Source organism: Symsagittifera roscoffensis, chromosome 1, assembly GCF_963678635.1.
Source record: "Symsagittifera roscoffensis chromosome 1, txSymRosc1.1, whole genome shotgun sequence".
In the NCBI taxonomy this organism is placed as follows: Eukaryota; Metazoa; Xenacoelomorpha; order Acoela; family Convolutidae; genus Symsagittifera; species Symsagittifera roscoffensis.
Window position 1 is genome coordinate 56,014,933 of NC_087062.1, and position 25,434 is coordinate 56,040,366.

Genomic DNA, 25,434 nt, shown 5'->3' on the forward strand with positions numbered 1-25,434 from the left:
TCCCCCCGCCACATAAAATTATAGAGAATCATCCACACATTTATCTCAGTGTCTGGAGTTATACACTTCAAAGTTTCTGCATGATTTTCCCTGTGGTATTATTTCTATTTTTGGTGATTTCAATATGCCAGACGCGTGTTGGATATATCACTCTGCCACTACCGCTATTTGATAGGCTGTGATCGACAATTTCGATTCATTGAATTGTGTCCAACTAGTGACTGAGCCGACGCATATTTGCGGCAACACGCTAGATATTTTTGTTACAAATCAACCTGAGCTGTTCTCAGTGAATGTGGAAACAGACCATTTTGCATCCGATCATTATCCTGTTACAGTTATTTTCCATGTGTCTAATTCTGAAAGCATCACTTCTGATATAGCTAATGACATTCCACTTTTAACATCGATGTTTTCATGAATACTTCAATTATATTTGATTGCCTTTTCCAAGTTTATTTTCAAATGATTGCCACTGATTTTTATCTTGCGTGGTATGATGCTATGATAAAGTCGGTTCAGACTTCTATTTGCCTGAAACGCAAGAAAAGATCTATGTTACCATTCCGTACATCTCAGTAACAAAGTCTCTACTGAGAAGCGTAAATTGGCGAAAATCAATTTGCTCTATTCGACATTGTTGTCTGATCTTCAACGAGAATTGAAAAACTCGATTGAGCTAGACAAAATTACATTACTGTCTTCTTTCCATTCACTTGATACTAACGACTGTTTCAAGTTACTTCACAAACTTTCTGGCAGCACACCAATTCCTTCTGTTGTTAAATTTGGAGCATCATGTGCTTCTACTGATAACACCAAAGCCGATTTGTTTAATAACTTTTTCTGTTCTGTGTACAAAAGCAAAACGTTTACGTATAACGGTTGTTCTGATAATACTTCCATTAATTTGCGCGAATTATCGTTTGGTGAAAGTGATGTAAATAGTTTACTTAAAAAGGTACCAGATACCACAGCAGTTGCAGCTGATGGCATTCCACCATTTGTTCTCAAATATAATGCTGATGCACTCACGCCTATGGTATATATTCTATTCAGTCAAATTGTTACCTGCTGTATGTGGCCCAGTTTTTGGAAAGAGGCGTTTATCATGCCTTTTCATAAGTTCGGGCAAGAATCTGACATTACAAATTATCGTGGAATTAGTATTTTACCGCGCTTATTGCTTTGCTTGGAAAAACTGCTTTTTAATTTAATTTATTCTAATGTTCGACACAAACTTTCTCGTTGACAGCATGGTTTTGTTAAAAAGCGCAGCACGTTTACACAATTGCTGGAACATGTTGAAAATATTATGTATTGAAAGCCAATGAAAATTTCTGTTCTGTATATTTTGACATTCAAAAGGCTTTTGACTCTGTGTCACATAAACAGTTGCTGAACAAGCTGTCTTCTTTTGGTTTTGACGAAAAATTTATCATGTTAATTTCATCTTATTTTTCCAATCGCACACAAAGAGTACGTATTAGAAATATTCTATCTTACAAAGGTTACATCTCTAGCGGTGTACCACAAGGAAGCATTTTAGGACCACTTTTATTCCTTATTTATATCAATGACCTCCCGGATGTTGTCAAGTATTCCTCACCGTCTTTATTTGCTGATGACCTGAAACTGCTTTATCGAGACAACTGTCATGACAATTTTCAGTCTGATTTAGATTCGGTAGAGACCTGGGCAACCCAAAAAGGTCTTGATTTTCATCCAGACAAAACTAAATTCATTTCAAACAATAGCTTTATTTTCAACCTTTATCTTAACGGGTCAGAAATATGCTCTGTTGATCATATCAAAGACTTGGGTATTTATATCTCGCCTACTTTGTCTTGGAATCACCATGTTTCTGCGAAACTTGGTAAAGCCACAAAGTGTTTTCATTATTTAAAGCGTAATGTTCCTTTCAACTCACCTGTTAAAACTAAGCTTCAAATGTACATTTCTTGTAAGAGGTCCATTTTACTTTTTAACTCTTTTATTTGGTACCCAAGTTTATCAAAGCTACGTGATTTGGAAAAATTCCAGAAAAAGGCAGTAAAGTGGATAATTGGTTCCACTAATTATACTGACAGTCTTGTGATGATAAACATACTGCCTATTTGCTATCAAATTATTTTTACTGATTGTCTTCTCTTCTTCAAACTGTTACATAACTGTTATGACTTCGATATTAAGGACTATGTTACTGTTAGTGAATCGAGACCGGGTAACAGATCCAGTCAGAGAATGGTATTCTCTGTACCTCTTACCCGCAAATTCTGTTCCCTTGGGAGCTTTTTCCAAAGAACATATCATAGCGTCAATAGTGTTTTAGCAAAAGTCGACATCAACTCTACAATTACAGTCTCACAAACCAAGACTCTACTCTTCAATTTCCTTAAACAGCAACTTCAATCAACCTTCAATCTCGACAATCCACGCACTTTCTTCATCAAATGCCGTTGCAACACATGTCGTTCCTGAACATTAACAATTTAACTCAAAGCTTGAATTACGCAAACTTTTATATGTAGTATCATTCACTAATAAAGTCTCTTCTTCTTCTTCTTCTTCTTCTTCTTCTTCTAAACTGTATTTATAAATGTTATACATCGATACTCCGCAACCGGCTAGCTACTTGAGGCGAACAGCATGGAAAAATTCCTGACGTCCAGTATGGCTTCCGTAGAGGTAGATCAACCATTCATGCTATTAGCATTCTCAGGGAGAACATTGACACATCAATCGCAACAAATGCCCACCTCTATGCGTGCTTCATCGATTTCCGTAAGGCTTTCGACAGCATTGATTGCTCTACTTTATTTAAAAGATGGGTGTATCTAACAATTTTCTGCTCGTCCTACATGATATCCCCATGAAAACGTGGTACATGTCGTTAATGATGGTTATCTATCTTCCCCGATACTCCAGCGGCTTGGTCTACCACAAGGAGACAAACTCTCTCCTCTTTTGTTTTCCCTGTTTATTGCTGATTTGGCAGAAATTTGTGTTCAGTGTAAGTGTTTCTGCATATTTTATGCAGACGATGTAGTAATCACTTCATCATCCCCGTTTGACTTCCAGTTGGCCTTTTACAGGCTCGGTATTTACTGTAAAAACAACAACATGAACGTTAATGTCGTTAAGACAAAAGTCATAAAACTTCGCCGCGGAGACAGATTGAAGAGTACAGATCGCATCTACTACATGGGGGAAGACATTGAATTCACCAACTCCTTCGATAACTTGGGGGTTATTCTGACGGCCACCAACAAGAAAACCGCCCACTTGAATAAAAGACGAAGAAAAGGTATAAACAACATCTACGCCTTGTTTGTAAAAGTCAATATTCAAAAACTACAGCTCCAGCCCATATTCATGAGTGTTATTCTGCCCTCGGTTGCTTACGGTTGCAGCATGTTTACAGCCAGTTTAGAGCACGCGAAACCAGTTGCAGTGTACTTCTGGAAACGCTGGTCTGGGTTGTCCAAATATGCGTCTACTAGCCGACTGCTACATCACATTTTTGAAAACGACTTTCTGAACATCGAAAAATCAACTGGGCAAACGCGCAGAGCCATAGCCAGCTACTATAACAACGGCCTACATTACGCGATTTGTAAGACCGAACGCTGCTACAAACCGGACTGCTCATGTGATTATAATTATTGTGACTCTACAGCTGATAACTACAACCACCTGCTAGACAACTGCTCGTATGTCAAGGATCTACAAAATAAAACGCGGTTGGTGAAAACCCTTCATAAACAGTGAACATTATAGTTTTACTTAAAAAACTCATTTATCTCATTTGAGGTTATTAAATTAAACTTTTTTCCTCTCTATAGTCCTTCACCATATACTGTCTCTGGGGGGCCGAGCCTCCGCTTCCTTGATTTTCCTGTAATAACGTCGTTATTACTCCCAATTCGTGGCGCGGGGGGTACTGCTCTCTACTCTTTCCCCACTGAAGCCTCCCTTCTCGCTAATTCCTTCCGCTAAGTGTCTTATTGTGCGTGATTGCCAAGATAAGAGGCTTCGTTTTTATATCGTTGTCGTCCGACTGTCTTTCACTATTTTCGTCACTTTTTGGCTCAAAATGGCCATTTTTCTTTTTCTCTATGAAAAAAAAATGGCGCAATACATACAATCCATTCGTTCGACAATGGAAATTTTGAAAATTTAAAATTCCCGAGTATTCTGACCCTCCTTTGCAGTAATTTTCAACCATTGAGAACTCTACTTCTATTTCTGTGTTGCGTCAGAAGGTTGCGCTGTAAAATTGCAACAAAAGTCATAAATATCCGGAAAAAATCTGCCTGCACCATTAGAAACTCTACAAAGAGCATTGGAAATGCTGAGAAGGCAAAATTCCAAAAAAATATGCTGCGGAACTAAACAGACACAAAAAGCAGACGGACAATAATCTAAATCAGCGAAAGTTATCTATTTAGAAAAAAAACAGGTCTCAATCGAAGTCCCGGGCTTTGTCGTCTTATGCATGGGGGTTACAGCAACTTGGAATAAAGTTGCACCATCGAGCTACGGGAAGTAAAAAGACAGACGATAGTCCGGAAAAACACAAAACACTAGTTTGCAAAATCAAGCCCCGACCGGATTCAAACCCCAAACCTTTGCTATCTAATATAAGAAATTTAAAATGTTAATTCAAACGTTTTCGCACATTTTGTGCATCATCAGGATTAAAATTGTTAATAATATTCTTAAAACGATCAAAGATTTGAAAGATGAGAAACATGTTCAAAAAGGCTGTAAAATTTTTTAACCAATCAAGTTTAAACAACTGTAATTACATAATATAATTATGTAATCATGGATAAAAATTTCCTGTAAATTTCTGAGATTTTTTAGTTTTTTGTTCTTTCATGGTTATAAAATTTCGATTTGGGAATATTTTTGATTCTGACGTGTCAGTTTTTTAATTTTTAGCCGTTTTATACAAATACTATAATTTTAATGTTAATTCCCGGCTCCTGAATCCATCGCGTGTGTTGATCTTCGGCCTCTACCGCCAAATATGCAAAACCTCTAGTGTCAGTAGCTTATGAGTGTTGGCTGTTTGGTCTATAGTCTCTGACAAGTGTTGCCCTACTGGGGAGTCCCCTTCGCGGTGTTCATCGACCTCGTGGCTAAATGTCGGACTGTCTGGCCGACATAGGTGGAGTTACTTCCACTACATCTAAACTTGTACACCACTTTGGATCTTAGTTCACGAGCAAAGGATGTTTTGAGGGATGGCAAGTTTGTTTTCAATTTTCTTGTTGTAAAAAGTTTTTGTGCCCCGGATATTAGCCGAAACTTTGCAGCTAACAGTTGAGAAGGATTGCCTCGATATTGCATTTTAAGAAGGGGTGGTGAGTCTTTCAACCATTTATCCTTTCTCGGTTCTGATGCCTTCACCTCTAAGTTTTTCTTTCCCTCAATGATCTTGTTAAGAGTTTCAAACACTACCCGGTCAGACCAATTTTTCGGATATTGATTTTGAATCCATTGCTTCCAATTTTTTTCCAATGCCTGGTCAAAATCTCTCCATGTTGAGGTACTTCTGAAAACCCTCTGAACCATCCCTTCAATAACGTTTCTTTTGCACTGCAAAAGTGCGCAGCCTCTGAAATTTAGATTGGTGCCGGTATCAGTGGGTTTTTGGTACCAACCACGTGTGACCTTTTTTGCTGAATCCACGTTGACATTTAAGTCCAAAAAGTCCAAATTACCGTTAATATCAAGTTCTTTTAAGGTGAACTGCAAGTTTGGTTGCAACTTATTAGCAGCCGCGAGAACTACCCCAGGATCGCCTTTGACCGTTCTAACTATGTCGTCCACAAATCTTACAAAAGTTTTAACACCATTCACAGGTCAGGTTTGCAAGTCAGGAACATACTTTGCAAGTCAGGAACATACTGTTTCAGGGATGTCTGCGTATTCGGATTCCGATATGTTACCACACCCTAAGTGGTACCAATTCGAACAAATTTCGCATTCCACCCCTTTTGTCCGATATGTCACCTTTTTCTGACATCTAGGGCACAATTCCTTGTTAACCTCTTTTAGCTCAAACAATTGTGGAACTTCTTTCTTTAATGCAGGTTCGTATTCTTCGAGCCACAAATTGGCCAATTTTACTGCAAGGGAGGCGCCCATTGCTAAACCGTCTTTTTGTACATACCACAAATCATTGCATTTAAAATGTACCTTACTCACTGACAAATTCAGTAGTTTTTTCATAGTCTTGCGAGATGTTTCCGGAGGGTTGACTTGCTCATATAATCTCCTCAGGGCTATTTCAACCGCTTCCTTGAGCGGGAAATTAGTGTACAAACTCTTTACATCAGAGGAGATTATACTCTCGTCAGAGTCCAACTCAGTTTTCTCCAAGATCTCCCTGGCCATTTGAGTGTTCGTTTCTATGTTCGCCCCCTCAATTTCATCTAAGTACATTGCCAATGTTTTATTTAGGTTGTCATATGAGCTACCAGGTAAAGAAAGGACGGGACGAAGTGGTGTGCCTTGTTTGTGTACTTTTGCTAATCCATACATTCTAGCCAGCTGCACTCCCGTTGATCTCAACCTAGTAAACAGCGCTTCGCTAATCTCTTCCTTCTTTTTCATGGCGAGTAAATCTTTGTTTATGTCTTTTTCAATTCTCATAACCACGCTGTCTCTGTCTATCAGATTCTTCCTCTCACTAAATTGCTTTGCCTGTAATAAATCTTTCAGTATTTTCTCATTTGTCTCCCTTTTCGTTACACAAAAACTCACCCCCTTATCAAACGGCACTGCCAGAAGACCGTTGTCCTTTAAATACTTTCTGGCTTTTTCAACACTTTTGTCAGAGGGGGTCTGTTTTTCATTATTAGCATATATCTTTGCAGCTGCTTCAATCTCACATAATTTTTCTCCGGGTATTCTATTTAATTTCAGTTCAGACAAAAAACTATCAATGTCAGCAAGGGATTGAATTTCATTGAATTTGTCTCGTAACGGATGTTTTGGTCCAAAACTCAGACTTCCTGAACTCAAAGCGACAAAATCTAACTGGCCTCCCTACATCTAAAAATCTAACTGGCCTTTCATCCAAGTTTTTTAATGCTCTACCCCGTCTTTCCGAAAGTTTCTCAAGCTTTCTCTTGTGTCGGATTATCAGGTAATTGACACTAGGACTTGCCTGCCGGTTCAGATAGAATATTACCGAAGGCCACCAATTCTCATCTATACCCCTTCTCACTACCTCTCTTGCTTTTACTAGGTAATCCGATGCCTTGGCCCTAACCGCATTTGACTGGCTTATCTCAGATCTCAAGAGTCTCAGTTGAAAGCTGTGCACCGCTTGATCCGAAAAAACACCGTTATCAGGCACGCGAAACCGTAAAAAGTCTGGTATAATGTCGTTATCGAGACATTTTCTCAGAAATATGATTCTCAGGAAACTGCTATTAAGTTTATTAAAATGTTTTAAATAATTTAATACAAGTTTCCAAGTGAGTTTTCTTTTCAGTACCAATCTAAGGAGTGTTGGTGGCAGCAAAATTGCGGTCATTTGTTCTTTGCAGGCCACGAGCCCTTAAACTCATGTGGCACTCAGCAACGAAAAAACGGCCACAAAAAAATCTTACCACTTATTGGTCGTTCGGTTCCGGCTGGAGGTCCCCAGCCAACATTTCCGCTCTCCGCGCCTTTGCTCTGCGGCGTCCCTGCGGTGGTTTCTCGGTCTGAGCCCGTATCCTTGAGAAAATGCCTGGCAGGGGGTCTCGATGGGACATCACCACCCGTAGTGACTTCAACTCCAATTCACTTGACTGGTGCAATTGAAGATATTCTCTGAGGATTGAAGGATTCTGTCTCTTCCTTCTAGAGATAAGGCTACCAGTTGTTTTTATAACGATTACCTTTCTCTTACGCAGATCCTCAAAAAAATCGGGAGCGCCCGTTCTCTTGCAGTAGACAATGACCCTAATTTGTCTTCGCTTCGATTGTAAATACGCCAGTAGTTCATCAAGTGGGCAGGGTGTATAGTTGTTCGTGCGATGGGAGGATATGCTGTTGTTCAGCACGTCGTGCCAGATAATAATCTGCTTACTAACCAGAGGTTGCACTTCCAATAACACTCGTAAATCCTTCCCCCTGTTCAAGATATTGGGGTTCAAAGAAAGCCGGGGACTGCGTAGACCTACTGCTGCGTCTCTCTCCGTTCCTCTTGCTCAAGATCTTTCAGGCTGTGATAAAGGGAGCTGGCAGCTACAATCATCGCCATTTTAACTCAAACACTACTGAAATTATGAACAAAAAGTGGTAGTGAAATTCTGTACACTTAGACAAAAAAAAATCGAACTACTGATAGTTTTCCTTAAAGGAATATAACAGTTTGCTTATAGCTTATCGCTAAAAAGGGTTAGATTTTAACAAAAATGGTTATAAGAAAATTAAAATGTTAATTCAAACGTTTTCGCACATTTTGTGCATCATCAGGATTAAATTTTTTTAATAAAATTTACAAAACGATCAAAGATCTGAAAAATGTCTAAAAAATCTCTAAAAATTTTTAACCAATCAAATTTAAACAACTGTAATTACATAATATAATTACGTAATCATGAATAACGTTTCCTGTAAATTTCCGAGATTTTTTAGTTTTTTTGTTCTTTCAGGGTTATAAAAGTTCGATTTGGGAATGTTTTTTATTCTGACATGTCAGTTTTTTAACTTTTAGCCATGTTTTACATAGACTATAATTTTAGTGTTAATTATAAAATTATCTTTATAGCAGATACACCTGATGGTTGATTGGATCTGAGTTTTTAATAACCAAGCGGTCACAAAGCCAAAAATATCTAAGAAGCTGTAGTGATTTTAAATGCAAATGGAGTTTTTCAAAAAAAAAATCAGAAGATCCGAATTTAAAATTTTTGGAAAATTTACAAAAAATTAGTCAGAAGTAAAATTGCTATTGGCAAAACTCCCGTTAACAATCAACTTGAGTAGAGCTGTCTTGTTCCTGATAGAGAGCATCGGGAGTGGATTCGCGAATGAAACGCCAAAGCAAAAGGAACCTTGATCGGGAACGTCGCCCACTCAGGTGACCTCACTGTACAAAACGTAAGGAAAACTTCTAGAGCGGATCTTGTTCGTTTGTTCAAATCTCTTGAGTTACAGTTACATTACTCGATAGCGCCTGGAATTAGTTCCAGAGTAGTTGTCTTGATGTCAGTCCTGAATTCGAATACAACAAAGCATTTTATACAGTTAGGTTGAGGTGAAGCGAGTTTTAGTTTGTTCTGTTTGAAATGGATCCAATATCCACTGTCCAGTGAAAGTTAATAGTATTTACTCGCAATTCCGACACTCTTTTCAAAGGGTTTGAGTGTTTTAGGTATCAAGAGACCCAGCCATATGGGCGTACTAATTTCTATTTGGAGTACGGGGGAAGCCCCCTACTCCAAATAGAAATTAGTACGCCCATATGGCTGGGTCTCTTGATACCTATAACACTCAAACCCCATTGAAAAGAGTGTCGGAATTCCGAGTAAATACTATTTTGGTATTAGCTTTTAAGCTGTAACGATTTTCAATTTTTAATCATAAGCAAACTGAGGATTTTGCGGACCAATTGAGGTAAACATGCTTCAGATATAGTGTTCCTGACCCTTGAGCTGATGATTATAGGACCTGTTCTATTAAACCGCATATGTGTTGTGAGGGAAAAACTGTTATAATTTAGCTGAGCTTCTTGGTTGTCGACATTCTAGATGAATCAGACCAATACATCCTTTGAAGAGAATTTGTAAGAAATTTCGAAGTGATCATTGATCTCAACAAAGCTCTGTTCAAGATACGCAATGCTGAAAACAATTAAAAGAGAAACCACTTAACTTAATAAAGACTAATGTCACAATAGCACAAAACTTCGGTATTCTTGAGTAAGAGGGTAATGTTAAAAGCAAATGAGGCGGCAATAGAAATCCTGAGATTGAGAAATCACAATGAATTACGCAAAAACAAACAGGTTTAGGTAGTTCCAAATCCAAAGGGTCAAAGTGCTACCAATTTTTGAATATGCTTCTCGGTAATATAGGGGGCTTGGGTGAGTGTGTTGTTGAATACTCATGACATACTAATCACAATCCACAGAGGGAGAAATCTAGGATGTGCATTACCAGTGAAAATCAAACATGAGATTGTTGGAAAAATTAAGCATTATGAAGCTCTCGATTGTCCGAATAAATAAGACAAAAAATGCTTTCTGAACAGATCAAAGAGAACATAAAATTTGTAACAAAAAACCAATTCTCTCAATTCAGAAACAAATGATGAACTTGCGAGCAGCTCGAATTTTTCAGAAATTTGCAGACCCAAAAAAGTGAACGTGGACACATTGGTACAAATTTTATGTTCTCTTTGATCTGTTCAGAAAGCATTTTTTGTCTTATTTATTCGGACAATCGAGAGCTTCATGATGCTTAATTTTTCCAACAATCTCATGTTTGATTTTCACTGGTAATGCATATCCTAGATTTCTCCCTCTGTGGATTGTGATTAGTATGTCATGAGTTTTCAACAACACACTCACCCAAGCCCCCTATTGGATGAGTGTGTTGTTGAATACTCATGACATACTAATCACAATCCACAGAGGGAGAAATCTAGGATAAGTTTTACCAGTGAAAATCAAACATGAGATTGTTGGAAAAATTAAGCATCATGAAGCTCTCGATTGTCCGAATAAATAAGACAAAAAATGCTTTCTGAACAGATCAAAGAAAACATAAAATTTGTAACAAAAAATCAGTTCTCTCAATTCAGAAACAAATGATGAACTTGCGAGCAGCTCAAATTTTTCAGAAATTTGCAGACCCAAAAAAGTGAACGTGGACACATTGGTACTACCCGAAGCGGAACATATAAGGGGGAAAAACACTGACAAGCAGACTAGCAGCTCGAAGCCATCAAAGACGTCCTTACCAGGACGTTTCAAGAGGCATAATATCAAAAGTGGGTGTTGTAATATTGTCGAACTTGAAATAGAATTAGAGGAATTGGTCGTACCGCTGAGGAAGGGGGAGGAAAAGGACCCCACACAAAACAAATGCATAAAGAAAAAAAATTGCTTCTCGAGTACGATATGATAGAATCATCTGAAATACCGTAGGAGTGTGGAGTAGTGATGGATAAGAAAAAGGGGATTAATTACGATTCGGATGTGGTTTTCGACATCTGAACTCCGTCTCTATCCTATTCCAAGATTAGACAAAACCTCTCAAAATTGGGGGATGTGCAATTTTTCGACTCTTGATCTGGGAACAGCATTCTGGGGGCTATTTCCAAAACAAGTAATGGGAAAAGACGGGATAAAAATTAGGACTCCTCCAGCGGAAACGATTGCAGCTGGGTCTGTGCAACGTGACCGCCACCTTATAGAGATCAATGGCACAAACACTGCCAATAATAACAAAGAAATATGGAAATTTGATCATGTTTTACGTAGGTAACGTAGTGATTGCCACACTTAAACTTGAGGATCCCATTGAGCGCACATACGAGGTATTTGCAGGCATGAAAAGTGCGGGTTTGATACGTAAGGCAACCAATTGCGAGATCATGAAAAGTTCGATCAAATACTTGGGTGGGATGCTGGACAAACATGGCATAAGACCGAGCCCAGAAGCAGCAGAAGTAGTCCTCACAAGAAAGTCACCAAAGACAGAGCATCAATTAATAAGTTTCCTTGGGATCGCAAACTACTATAGAGAACTCATCAAGGGATATACCGACATGTTACACCCGATGCAACAACTGATGCGGCACAAAGAAAAAATCTCACATGGAACGATGGCGCAGAAGAAGCAGTTCGAGGGCGCAGAAGAAGCATTCCGAAGGATGAAAGAAGATTTTTGTGAAACTCCGTAGTGGAATGCCAACAGAAAACGGCTTGTACGTATTAGACCACGATGCATCAGTGGTAAAAATTGCAGGCATATTTCATCAGGAGCAAAAATGGGATGGGAGAACTGTTTTGGGGCCAACAGTTTATGCCAGCAAAGTCATGAGTGACACAGAAGTAAGAGATGAGATTTGTTCGCAGTGGTGAATTTTGTGGAAAAATACCGTGCATCCTTGGGCTGCAAACGATTTGAATTAAGGGTCGACAATAATGCGTTACAAAACCTATTCCATAAACCAGAGCTACATAGGCAGAATGATTGGCAGATAAGATGGATACAAAATGCTCATACTTCACACAGTGTTCTACGAGAAACGAGAGCAAAAGGAAGAGTACAGGCTAGAGATGAAGGATGGACTCTCGTTTATAGACAACGAAACGTAAGACAATCTACCTTTTGACAATTTGGCTAGATTTGTCAGGTTGCTTAATCGAAGATCACCCGGTTTTACCTAAGAAAGATGCGGCAATAAAGATACTTGCCATCACGAAGAAGGTACCGATGGAAAACCTACTCGAGTCAAGATTAATCAGCTAAACCTGAGAAAGGAAACATTACAATTTAGAAAAAGTGAAACAAAGTAAAAAAAACGATTAGAACCTGCACTAATTCGATTACTGGAGAAAATGGCAACAATGAGGGTGATACACAATACTGAGGAATTGAGATAGTTGCTTGACACGGGAGAAGATACAAAAGCAACTCAAGACGAATGCAGGGAGATTGCCCGCACGTTAACTATGAAATTGAAAAAAGAGTTTCATTCGAGGAAAAAACAGAGGTTATCAGGGAAAGTAGTGAGTCCGGAAAGCAGCAGCCGCTGATAAAACGAGATTAAAAGGAGAATTTGTCCGAGGAGCAGCAGTCGCTAACGAATTGAGATGAACAAGAGAAAATTTTTGGGGAATTGGGAGAACAAAATTCGGAAAAAGGTTCCGTATCGAGGAATCATTACTCAAAAACTTTGTATAAAATTGTGGCCGAGACCAAAATGCGATATTAACATAGGGTTTTGCATATGCACTCATCAGGGACATACCACGTTGAAGACGATGAGGGGGAGAGAAGAGGAGAGATTTTAAAGATTATAGCAGTTCCAAGAATGCCGTTCCGACAAATCTTATGCAACCATAACGTCAGGACCAATCTGGAGCAAATCTAGAGCAAAACCATCTATGTAAAACAGGAGGGCGACACGCGTAGTCCAGGAATCGGTCTTATCAGGACAAATAAGGGACCTAAAGGAACATGTGAAAGCGAGATACAGATTATCAGATCTGATCGGAGCTCAGAAGAACGTCTGTTAGACGAGAAGGCTCTCCAACTGGGCGGAGACTGGAGGAAGAGAGAAACGAGATCTAGAGAAAAGTAGCTGTAAAATTTTGAGTCAGTACTACTAGGAACGGAAAGACTTATTATGCCACATGGAAGATGGAGTACTAGCTAGCAGAAGGGGGGACAAAGAGAAAATACTGCACAAGCACAAAGTTCTAGTATAATCACAACTGTACCAAACAGAAGTTATGTTCAGATCACACGATCAAATGGGACATTAAGGCATGGATTAGTTATAACAAAGATTACTAAAATGCTTTGATTTGCCGGGAATGAGAAAAACCTTTGAAAGATGGATGAATGCATGCTTAGCATGCTTACAGTTGAAAAAATCCAAGAAGATAAAGTTCACTCTGATGTCAAGAGGGAGCTCGGATCTCCATGAGATTGTTCAGATAGATGACTATAAGTAGATCTATATGACAGAATTGGATATAACAAGATACTACTGATCATAGATCTTTTAACGAAACTAGCAGAAGCAGTACCTTGCCAAATAGCAACTGCTGAAGTAACCTGCGAGCACTTGATAGCTCAATGGATCTCTTGTTATGGATGTCCTATGATTTTTCAGTCTGATAACGGCAGAGACTTGGTAGAAGACCTGTCTAAACTATTGATGAAAAGGTCACACATCGCCCAAGGTCATTCCACTACTTAACATCCGCAGAGAAACCGACTGGTGGAAAGACAAAACAGGACGCTGGTCAACATTCTTAGAGTATTTTGTTCTAAATAACGAGACAACGAGCTTGAGCGACCACGAGATGATCGAAGTGAACTCGGATGATGGCTCCTACGAAGAGGAAGACTGAAGGGAGCCAGAGAAAGATAAAGAACTGAAGCCAGTACAACCAGACGAACCCCTGACAATGAAAACGAGCATGACTTACAATAGATACGGGGATGTCTTCTAGATTGACACAAAAAAGCAGCGAGAATTAAGTTAAGATATAGTCGGAAAGGGGGAAAAGGAGTGCGATTAAGAGTGACTCGTTATGAAGTACGACGAGACATACTGGCAAGAAAGCAAGTGTTCCAGAAGAAGAAATGAACCTAGAACATAGCGAAACGGAAAGAAGGGATCAGACAAACTTAAGGATTCTTGATTGGAGTCACGATCTACCGGCGCAAGTGGAAGCAGCGTGGACTAAAGAAGCGAAAGACATCTGTGTTCAAGATTACACCCGTGAGAAAATCCAACTTTCAGTTGGGTTCCAACGGACAAACTACGTGACATAGCAACGAGAAATCTAGAGCCAGCACTATCGAGGGGGCGCTGATAGTTTTTTTTTCTCGTCATGGGAGTGGGGCTAGGACTTACTCTAACCGAAAATATTGATAAGCAAACCAAGAGACACCAGGAAGACAAACGACTTAGATGTGGAGCAAGAAGAAATTGAGCCAGATTTTGGTCAAACTTTGAAAACAAATTTCGAAATACACAACGATTATTCAGAGAAAAGACCAACGCAGATTTTATAATTGCAGACAAAAAATTCAAGACAAGAATGGAAGTGGATTCCAGCAGTACCAGAGTATTCCTGTTTAGACAGACTAAAAGGGGTGGAAGCATTCCCTCCCAAACACCTGGAAACGTTTGTGTTTTCCGGTAACGAGACTCAGTGACATGAATACCGTGGATCCGGAGCGCTTTGTATTGGCACTGACTCGGCTGGTAAACTTTCTGGTCGGGAGAGGCGAGAGGGAAGTGTCACTACCAATCTACGATCCGAACAGGGGCGGGAAAAAACCTAGAGAGCACTACACTATTATACATGTAATCTTCGCAAAGACGGAAACATCAGTACACCTCCACAAGTACTCCTTGAGAATTACTTAATGGTCAGGCGGATGAACCCGGAGAGTCACCCCACGGTAGGTTTGGAATGGGATATCTTGAGACCAGCGGATGGAAACTTTAATCTTGAGTTGATGGCACGTGGTTGAGGGAGACTGGTTCAAGGTATTAAGGACAAAAATTCGAAATAAAGGGTTCTAAAATAAGTTAAAATTTGAAAAGTAAACTTGACTTGTGCCTTATGATAAGATAACCTTGATGCTATTAACTCATTATTAGTTGTTATTAATTAATAGTTTGACGAGTTTTAACTTCAGTTTGGACGAATCATTTGTGAGAAATTTATTTTTAGGGAAATAGTTGATTGTTGACAGCTGTAATCTTCATAATTTTCTTCCTATGAATAGCTTTTCTCTTTGAGATTGATAACGAAAAATTCCTTGAAAGAACATGACGAATATTCAAGAGGACAAAATCATTTTTTGAAAGCAATTTGCAACGAGAGCTAAAACAAGGAAAATTTTGGAGTAGATAATTCTTGAGTGGTTCTTTTGGCTTACAGATCTTGACTGTTGTTTCTGGAGGGAAACTCTCGAATGGTAATTTTGGTGTGCAATTCTCGAGTGTTACTTTTCGTGGGCAAATCTTGAGTGATACTTCTGGTGAGCAACTTTTGTGCTATGGCGGGTTGTTTCTGTAAATCAATGTCGGCGGCGTTGAAGAGGTCAGCATTGACTGACTTGCACAGGCATCTAAGGGATGTGTAGACAAGCGAGTGACTGTGATTTTGAATGGCGTGTTGCAACTGTGATGTTAAATGGTGAGTCTCAAGTGAAAGATAGAGAATCAGCTATGCTAAATTTCATAATGGCGGGCTATTCATCCGAGGGACTCTCGAACCACGAACAGACTAGATTGATGTCTTGGAGCACTGACGGAGGCTTGAGAGGATACCACTTGGCCAGAAATCCCGGCTTGAGCTTTACTACTCAACATGGTGCCGGAGCATTTCCCCTTTCCAACGAAATCCCCCCCCCCCTCAAAAATGCAGACTGGAGCTCATTGGTTCGAGCGCAGCAGACGAAAGGAAAGTACCCGGATACGACGAGGCTGAAAAAGATCTAGAGAAGACCCAAAATGAACGGGACCAGACGCAGACCAGAGAGCGGGATCAAGCGGTTCCTGAAACAGATCAACTGAAATCCGAGCTAGAGCAAGTCCAGAAGCTATACCAGGAGGCCATCAGGAGCAGCTACAGAAGGACAACAGAACAAAGAACACCGAGTGAAACTCTGATGACACGCTCGAGACATAAATAAGGCATCCAAAAAGAGGAGCGATTGTTTTCTTCACGAAAAAGGACGTGAAAGGGATTGGACGACCGCCAAAAGCGCCAAAATAATGGCTTTCCTTGACGCAGCTTGTGTTGAGTATTTGACAAAGCCAAGAATACCAGAGGGTGTGGTCCACTTGATAATAGGAGACAGACTAGTCAGATCCCTCTCTCGTGCAAGGGTCCACTGGCAAATCGGAATCTTCATTTCCTCGGGCGCAGCAAAGCCCCAAATGCTTGCCTCTCTGGAGATACTGGATGTCAGGAAGCTGCATACGGTTACGATGATGAAGGGGACGAATGACGAAATTGAAGTTTATAATCTCGAAAAAAACCCAGCTTTCTGAGAAATAAGTTACTTGACTACTTGAGGTGAGGATCTATGTAAACCCCACAAAACCGACGATATGTACGGTACCGTTTAAGATGCGATGCGACAGCAATGAACAAAACATGATTAAGAGGGTGCGTCATATCAACAGCGCAACACTAGAGATCCAGCGACAAAGCATCAAGATTTTTCACTAACATATGGACAAAGGAGAGTCAGATCTGAAGGAGATGGGACGTTTCATCGTTGGTCCGCCACCGACCCACCAGTTTTTGCAGTCAGATCTATCGAATCTAAACTAGGAGAACGACGGACTCTAGTGACAGTTCCGCAAGCAGTAGGAGCACCACTGCTCCATCTCTCACGACGAGTGAAGAACCTCGGAGCGACCTCAAGAGGGCTTGAGCAGGACGAGGTGTCTGAAAATGAATAAGAAGTTGAAATTGCAGGAATTGGGTTAATGCAAGAGATCATGGAGGCATTGAAACTGAGGGCCCTGTCTCGCGAGGACCTGGGAAACCATTATTGCGTACGTAGAAGTATTTAGCGCATCCAAGATATTCAAGACTCAAACTGCTATGACCGATCGAACTTGGAGCGGTGAGAGTCATAATATTCGCGAGTTTGGACTTCGTGGGAACTTCCGAGAAATTATTTTGGCCAGAGAAACATTTTGGTTACGCAATATGCCTTGCTAGGAGCTGAGCTTAACCAAATGTCGACCTTGTTGTTGTCGATTGAGTCGAAAACACCAGGAGAGCCAGAACTGTTGTTATTTGCAGGAACGAATGATCACTCGCATGCGGCGAGACTTCTGCAGCTATTGAGGGAAGAAAACCCGACACCTAAAGAATCTGACGAGAGATTCAAATGTTATTCTCCGAAATGGTGGAAAACTTAGACTTGGTAGCGGTCAGGCATGGATTGAAAACGAGACGGGTGTTTATCTGGGCACACGATCATGCCTTCGGCGCTGCAATTCGTGTACGCCATGCTGGCCTTGATAGCGGACAACAGTAAGCAGAGGATGCTGATTCGAGGATTTGAATTGGAGGAAAGGAACCTGAGCTTGAGACCCAATTGGCGGCATGCTGGGCGGACATTTCGCATGCTCTCATAGTCTTCTCTGAGTTTGCAGACATCCTCGTAGGGCTGAATAAGGTGATGTGTCTAGAGGCCTCGAATTTGGCAAGGCAATTGAAACAGGATATCAACGAAAATCATCGAGTTAAAGGCCGTGTGTCCGCAAATACGCTGTTCCGGAAAATGGAGCTCACCATAGTGAGTTTTACGACCGATTCGGAGTAACCTAAGAACGATTAAGTGAATGTCGCTGACGCGAGGAAACTGCTGGAATCGTTCGTGTACCGCTTCATTTCGGAGAAGAGAGAATCCGAGACCAAACCCAGAAAGCTGCTCTTCCCCTGGTAGCCCAGCTGTGGGAATAAAGGAAAATCATATAGACCAAGCGGAGAAGAAGGAGATGACAACTGGAACTTTCGTTTCACTGGCCAACGACACCGCTATACGCTCGTCTGGAAGGAACATTCAACGGGGGACTTGAAAGCCAGGAAGACACACGGAATACTGGAGAACATGCTGAGAGGATAAGTATATGGAGAGATTGTTCTCCGCAAAGAAAACACTGTTCGTGGCTTTTATACAAAACACCTAGACCAATATCAATCATCCTGTTACTTGCGTTGTACCTGGTGTTCTCCAGGAGTCTGTTCAATATGGGACCAGCTTTCTTGTTCAGCAGAGGTGTGGAGACCTTGAGAATTGATGGAAACTTGACATTGAGCCTCTTTTCTCATCAAAACTTGGCGTTGTTTCACCTTTGATGAAGTATGAGGACCCAATGGAAATGGCTCAAGCTCACTCAGGTTTTGATACTTACTCCTTCAAATGCGCACAGGGATTCAAAGCACTGCTATGGAGCACCTCTTGATGCAGAATCGACATATGGCAGGGGAAGAAATCGACCCTAAATTTTTTGAGCTCTTTAAAATGAACAGGGGCGTGCCTCTGCTCTCTGATCTGTGCTTGGCCATGAGATCAGATCCTCTTGGAGAGGTTAGAAGAATGGAGGAAGTGGTGACCTGCATCTATGGACAGGCGGTGAGCCTTTGCCTGCCTGATCCTTTGATAGCAGACTATTATCTCTCGGTAACCCATATCAATCGGCTTAGCGTTGGAACGCGATGGGATGGCATTAAACTGGTGTTAGTAGGAGTCCTTGAGAGCGCAAGTGAGTGGCACGGTGCTGTTCTGCATAAGCAAGGACTCAGAGCTGATTGAATTGGTCTTCTGGGGACAACTGCAGTGCAGGATGGGATTGAAGTGACAGGGATCAATCGAACGTATCCGAAACTCTGGAAGTTGAACCCCTTAGAGAGGAAAACAAGTCAGGTCCTGAAAATCCCGGCTTTGACAGAAAAGTTTGTGGTTAGAAAAAGAACCGGTGTTTCTGATAATCAGAATTCTGACGCTGGGGATGACCAGTTCTGTGCTGATACCGTCCATTCAAGCTAGAGAACCAACGGAACAGCAGCAGCGGGTATTCACCCAAGGATGGGACCCCCGTTCATTGGAGACTTGGCGGCAGTTTTGTTGCACTCAAGCAAGATACCTATTAATTTTTGAACGGACAACGCGAGGGTGATGAGAGTGTCCATGCCACCGCGATGTCACGTGAGCGAAACCAAGAGCGTCTCGAGAAGGCTGAAATCGAAAGTAAAGACCCCGTTTATAATGACGATCGAGTCATACTTCAAGAGGGGCACCTAGGTCTGAAAGTGTACACAGTTTGCAGCTGGATGAAAAACTTAGCGCCCGATAGAAGAGGTGGAGTTACAACACAATGGCCCAAAACTGGAGACCATTGTGTTTTCCCCTCGTAGTATACAAGAGAATGAATCCGATCAACTCCTCATCTCTCTCCATTGACACCCATGGAGACAAGAGGAGCCTCCCCGTGGAAGGCAAGTTCGAAGAAGCTCCAAAGAAAGGGCGTTCTGAAGGTACTACGGGAGAAGAGATGGAGCACCGGAGCAATTCGCGAAGGAACAATTGAGACGTACAGCCCCGGCACGACAAGAGACTTTTTGCAGGTCTCGAGTGATGAGAATTGTAACTACATGGCCATCCCACCCCTGGGATTGGTGCACAAGAATCTTGAGTATCAGTTGGCGAGTCAGAAGGCAGCTGGGGACACCCCACTCTTGAGCAATGAAAGCATGGAGGGCAATACGTTTGATGGTAATAGGACGGTTTTTGAAGGCACTCTGACACAGGAAGGTTGGGAGAAGTCTGGTTGGAAATTATTCGGAAAGTGTAGAGGAAGGTGGACGTCGATGAATTTAAGAAAGAGTTGTGGGGCATAGTGGTAAAATTTGAAGAGCCCATTCTGATGGGGAGTGGACTGAACAAAACTGCGACAGAGGGACTCCTCAGAAAATTGAATCACATTCGGAAGACAAGAACAAATAGTTTATCAAGATACTGCAAAGACTCGAAAAAGAAAAAGCAAAAAGGAAAAGGTTAAGACGAAACCTACCTAAAAACATAAATCTATTATTATAGCTAAAAATACCATTATACCTTAACTTCAAGGAGTCTAAAGGCGCTTACATGAGAAGAGGAGGATGTACAAGAATCCGTGAGAGAGGATCTCGAGAAGGAGGCAGTCTCAGTGGTGGTCGCATCCGCGCCTTGGAGGATGTTACTCGGGAAAGAGACGCGACCGCAAAACTAGAGATAACGACCGAGCAAGATTTGAAACCACAGCGTGTGAAGATAACGAGAGGCTATACAAGTGGCAATCGTGCAAAGTCGACGTGAGCAGAGAGTAGGCCGCGAGTCAGCATCAAAAGATTGGAACGCCGTTCACCGAAGATACATTATTGGAGAAGAATCTGACAAAAAACAAAGCCCAAACATGTTAGATAGCTCTAGACACAATAAAGGACTAGACGGTTGTCTGAAGTGACTGGACAAGGTCATTGTAATGAAAAAGAGGACTTGGCCAAAGCAACAGAAGCAGACACAAACATGCTACAGCAGAGAAGCCAGCTGACCAATGCTTGGCAGAAACTGCTGCAAGATCATTTCGAAAAGGAAATCTACCTTCGCTAAAGTTTTGATTGCGTGTCCATTCGTTAGGATTTAAGGAGAATTTGCTTGGTTTTTGTCAGGAGTGACTTCAAAGGACCTCATATCACATGAACGAGTGAAATTGGGAGACGAGGGCATGAATATCTACAACATGTTAGCCTTGCACATCGCTAGCGCTGACTCCGGACTGAGTCTGGCAACGAAGAAAAATGCAATGTGTGCTTTTAATGGATAATTTCCGAGATTTCGGAACTCGTACTCATAGCTTGTCACCAGAGTTCCATGAAGGGAAGGCCTCGGAAATTTGAGTCTTGAGCATCATGTTGGCTGTGTACCGAAGCAAAGGAATTGAGAAGAGAAGTTTGGTCGGACTAGAAAATCGATAGAGAACCATGCAAAGGTTGATAAAATCAAAAGGTTCTCTAAAAAGAAATTTGACAACGGTCATGACGCTCTACCCACTTGTGAGAGCCGACGAGTACCATCTAAGAGAAGGGAACAACAGTACGTGTCAGGCATCATGGGCGTATCATACAATCCATTCTTGAGAGCTGAGGCAGGTAGTGCACGCTTGAAATTCGAACCGGTTGAGCTGCTAAAGTACTCGAAGGATAAACTGATCGAGATAGACGTCCTAGAGAGAAAGAAACCCAAATGAGAGAGAGAGAAGCATCTTGTGAAGGAGTCTAAAACCATCTGCATAGCGCGATCAGAAAAAAAACAGTTCAGGCAAGAAACGATGATGAAGAAAATGTTGTGGTCACGCTACAACTACCGTCATGGTGCTCACTCCCTCAAGCAAGTCTGAACGGAGGAATTACCGAGAAGATCCTTTTGTTACCTGAGATGGACGAAGATCTAGGGGACTTGAATTTAGTTCACAAGCTGATGCCACCACATCAGACAACGCCGGAAAAAATGTGGATTCAAAAGAGGAATGGAAAAAAGTTAAGCCATGTAAGTACAGTTGATCTCGAGGCAAGTAGGAGAGGACAATAGTGTGACGGAGACAGAGGATCCTCATCGAGACAGAGGATCATGTTTAACAAAGTATTCTCGGTAGTCCAAAATGCGTACGTATGGCGCGGATGCTCTGTCACACGCAGCAACAGCTGAGAAAGATATGGGGAGCAGAACTCACCACGAACATAGATGAGTTGACCGAGTTATGAGAGAGAGATTACGAGTGACTTCAAGAGACAGAGCAGCAGTGGGAAAGTGCTCAAGGAACCTCCGGCCGTGGAAAAACGGACTCAGTTTATGCTAATATAATGAAATTCAAACCATTACTTCAGGCGTCTGGTGAACGGAACATTAGGAGTATCAACTTGGCTAATGGTTTTTATCCATGCCATTGCACGGCTCACACATTCTGGTATCCTATGAGGAGCAACCTTTGATTTAGGAGATAGATGAGATCCGATCCATTGGACTGCCAGATCGTCAACAGAGGGTCACGATATTTGCAGTGAACTCCTTGCTGGCGTTCGGGCGGATTGAAGAAAACATCGTAAAGTATCGAGAGTCAAAACCACTTACCAGAGATTCCATCCATACAATCGATTAAGCAGGAGGTTAGAGTCGATTGAGACGTCCCGTAAAGCGTTGGCGATACCCACATAGGTGAAACGCATACGAAGTCCGATATGGTGTTTCCAAAGTTCAGGGCTAGAATGACCTGGCTTTATACGCTGGCCAAGAATCACTTGAGGAAATACGCGAGAGTCTCGATCGTTTCCAGCAGAAACTGGCTCGACAGCATTCAAGAGACCCATATTCATCCACGAAAATGGGCTGTCAATTGGCTGGAAAAAGACATGCATGGTATCACGAAATAACACGAAAGCTAGAGAATAGATCCTAGGAAAAGGTTTGTCTGAAAACGTGAGTTTGAGTCTTCATACGTCGTTTTGTCGAAAAAGAGAAGCAAAAGTGAAGATAATATTGAATCACGCCTTGAGACTACAAGAGCAGAAAGAATGGCTGCAGGCGAACGATCAAATGAAAGTTTGCAATGCGATTTTGATCGGTTCAGAAAAACGAAGTGGAGTTATCGAAAAAGATCACTGCACAGGAAGCCAAAACGCCGAGCACATCAGGGGCGGACTGAAAGGATTGAACCAGGGCGATGGACGATTTCTTCAGACTGAAGGCAAGGAAGGAAACTTGAGCTAGAGTTTGGTCCCATATTGATATTTTGGGGTAACAAACGAATTATAGAACCTTTTTTTAAAATCTATTTTGATATATCTATTTTTTAATCAAAGCTTTTATGACAATTTTTGACTAGGTTGATTGAAACATTTTTCTAAGAGACTTTTAAAGTCAGATTCAAGCGCAGTGGATGCTGAGTTCTAATTGCTGTTCAGCTTTTGCATGACAAATTTATACCGCCGTGACTTTTTGGAAGTAGAAAACATTTCTTAAAGTGCAAACATCTGTAAATAACCACTGGCACTGCATGTCATTTTCTTGATTCTGGAAGCTGACTGGAAAGCGACGACACGCATTGAATACATTGATATTGAGTCCGGGGAGTGTGTGCCAGTCGGTTTCTAGCGATAATTGAAACAAAAAGCCAAAAATCAGAACAACCGATTTTACAGTTGCGAGAAGAGTGACAAAAAATCAATCAGGGGTCAAATTGTCCAATAACAATCAATTTGAGTAGAGCTATATTGTTCTTGATAGAAAGTATTAGGAAAGGATTTGCGAGCGCAATGCCTGAATTAAGAGGAAAGTTGATTGGGAAGGTCGACCACCCAAATGATCTAATGGTTCGAAACTTATTGAAAATTTATTGAGCTGAACTTTTTGTTTCTTAAAAAGGTTTTGAGTTAAACTTACCATCCTAAAAAAATTAGTTCCAGAGTATCTGGGTACTTGAGTTTAATTATTAGAGTGCATTTTGAATTGAGACGTGTTTTAGGATGATTTGTCGGAAATTACTCGAGTCTTCAAAAAAACTAGTAGTACTTACTTGAAGTTCCAACCCTTATCTTAACAGTGTTCGCCTATTTAAGGTATTTAACAGCCTAGATATTGGGGCGTTTTAATTTCGATCTAGAGTGCTGGGACGCTATTTTTGTAATAGTTTTTTATCTGAAACAATTACTAAGTTCCATGTCATAAAACTCGCGAAATGGCTCCGACCGACTGAGGCAAAAAAGCACAAAAGATAGTGTCCCTGACCCATGAACCAATTATTATAGAGCCAATTTTTATTAAGCTCATTTGAAAATGATAAACCCAGATTGCTAAAGCTAAGTTGCTTTTTTTCAGATGCTATTCTCGTTTCCAAAACAATTTTCACCGTTATCAAGGAAGCTCTTTCTGAGTTATCTACTACTATTGATAAATTGGTCAAAGATACCATTGCAACTACTATTTCAGCAAAATCTAATCAATTGAAACAATCTTCGGAAAGCACTGATCGTCAACATGAGATCCGTGTACAGGTAATCCCTGAGTCCTCTAACACCTCTCAACTGAAGAGAATGGAATTCCATGAAAGGCTTGTTACTGATGTTATGAAAATTCTAGATAAACAGGATCATTGTAGTTTGTCGTCCATCAGTCACTTTGGGTCTTTTAAAAGCTGAAATGTTCGCCCAAAATCCATTTTCATTAAGATTTCAATTGAATGGTCAGATCGTAAATGTCTTCCGAAAGCATCTTTTTAAAAAACCTTCCTTTTCCTGTATCCATTTCTAAACTGCTCTTCTGTTGATGAGCTTGTTTTAGAAATGAGTGAGAATGATGTTCCAAAAATCGAGCTGAAAATAAGAATTCTCAGTTTTCTGCACAACAATACCGAAGTTGAGATAATCTTGTGTCTCAGTTCGATTACTCTTATTGGTTGGAATGCAAGAAAATTTATCAGTGTTGATAAATGTTTAGCTTGTTTAGTTTTTTATATGTTTCCCCAGATATCCGCTATGGATGTGAAACCTGGCGGAATTTATAAAGCGTAACATTCTGTTTTATTTAAAAACTGTCTCTCAAACTGTCCGCTTATTGGGGCAACACGGTGTTGTTGTTTTTTTTTTGGTAAAACGTAATCTACTCGGGGATCTCAGCATGGAACTGTACACTACCCGAATTTGATTTTTCGTGTGGTTGTTTTATGCTCTGAACACCCGTTCTTATCATTCCAGTTTAAAATCCCCCTGTTTCTTCTGCTTTTCGTAAACACTCCAAAGTTCTCCTAAGTTTTATCACTCTTTACTTTACCTTTTTTCCTCATTTTTTCCTACGGTGTTATCACAATTGTTGATGATTATATTTTGCCAAAAATTGGCCTGTGTTCTCTTTCCACTCCTGACACTGTTTCCCTAGCAATGATTGATAATTTTGATAAACTAATATGTCTTTAATTTGTTACTGAGCCTACTCATAACTGTGGCAACATCTTGAGCAAGTTAAACCAACAAAACTGATCTATATTCTGTCAGTGTTGACAAAAATAGTTTTCGATGGGAGAATTATCCTGTCTCTGTTACTTACTACATTTCTTCAAATTATGGTTTTCTCACACACTCTGCTTTAGATGTTCCTATTTAGT

General features: G+C 40.7%; 3 protein-coding genes across 3 annotated transcripts in view; 1 reads left to right on the plus strand and 2 right to left on the minus strand.

Annotated features, from left to right (window-relative positions):
* Window positions 1-25,434, plus strand: part of LOC134845987 (protein fem-1 homolog C-like) — a 390,705-nt gene that overhangs the window by 74,279 nt on the left and 290,992 nt on the right. The window lies entirely within an intron of this gene.
* LOC134845976 (AFG3-like protein spg-7) overlaps window positions 1-25,434 on the minus strand; it is a 268,817-nt gene that overhangs the window by 38,271 nt on the left and 205,112 nt on the right. The window lies entirely within an intron of this gene.
* LOC134838911 (uncharacterized) lies at window positions 5,908-6,666 on the minus strand. The gene has a single exon (XM_063854228.1). The coding sequence runs from the start codon at window positions 6,664-6,666 to the stop codon at window positions 5,908-5,910; it is 759 nt and encodes a 252-aa protein (XP_063710298.1).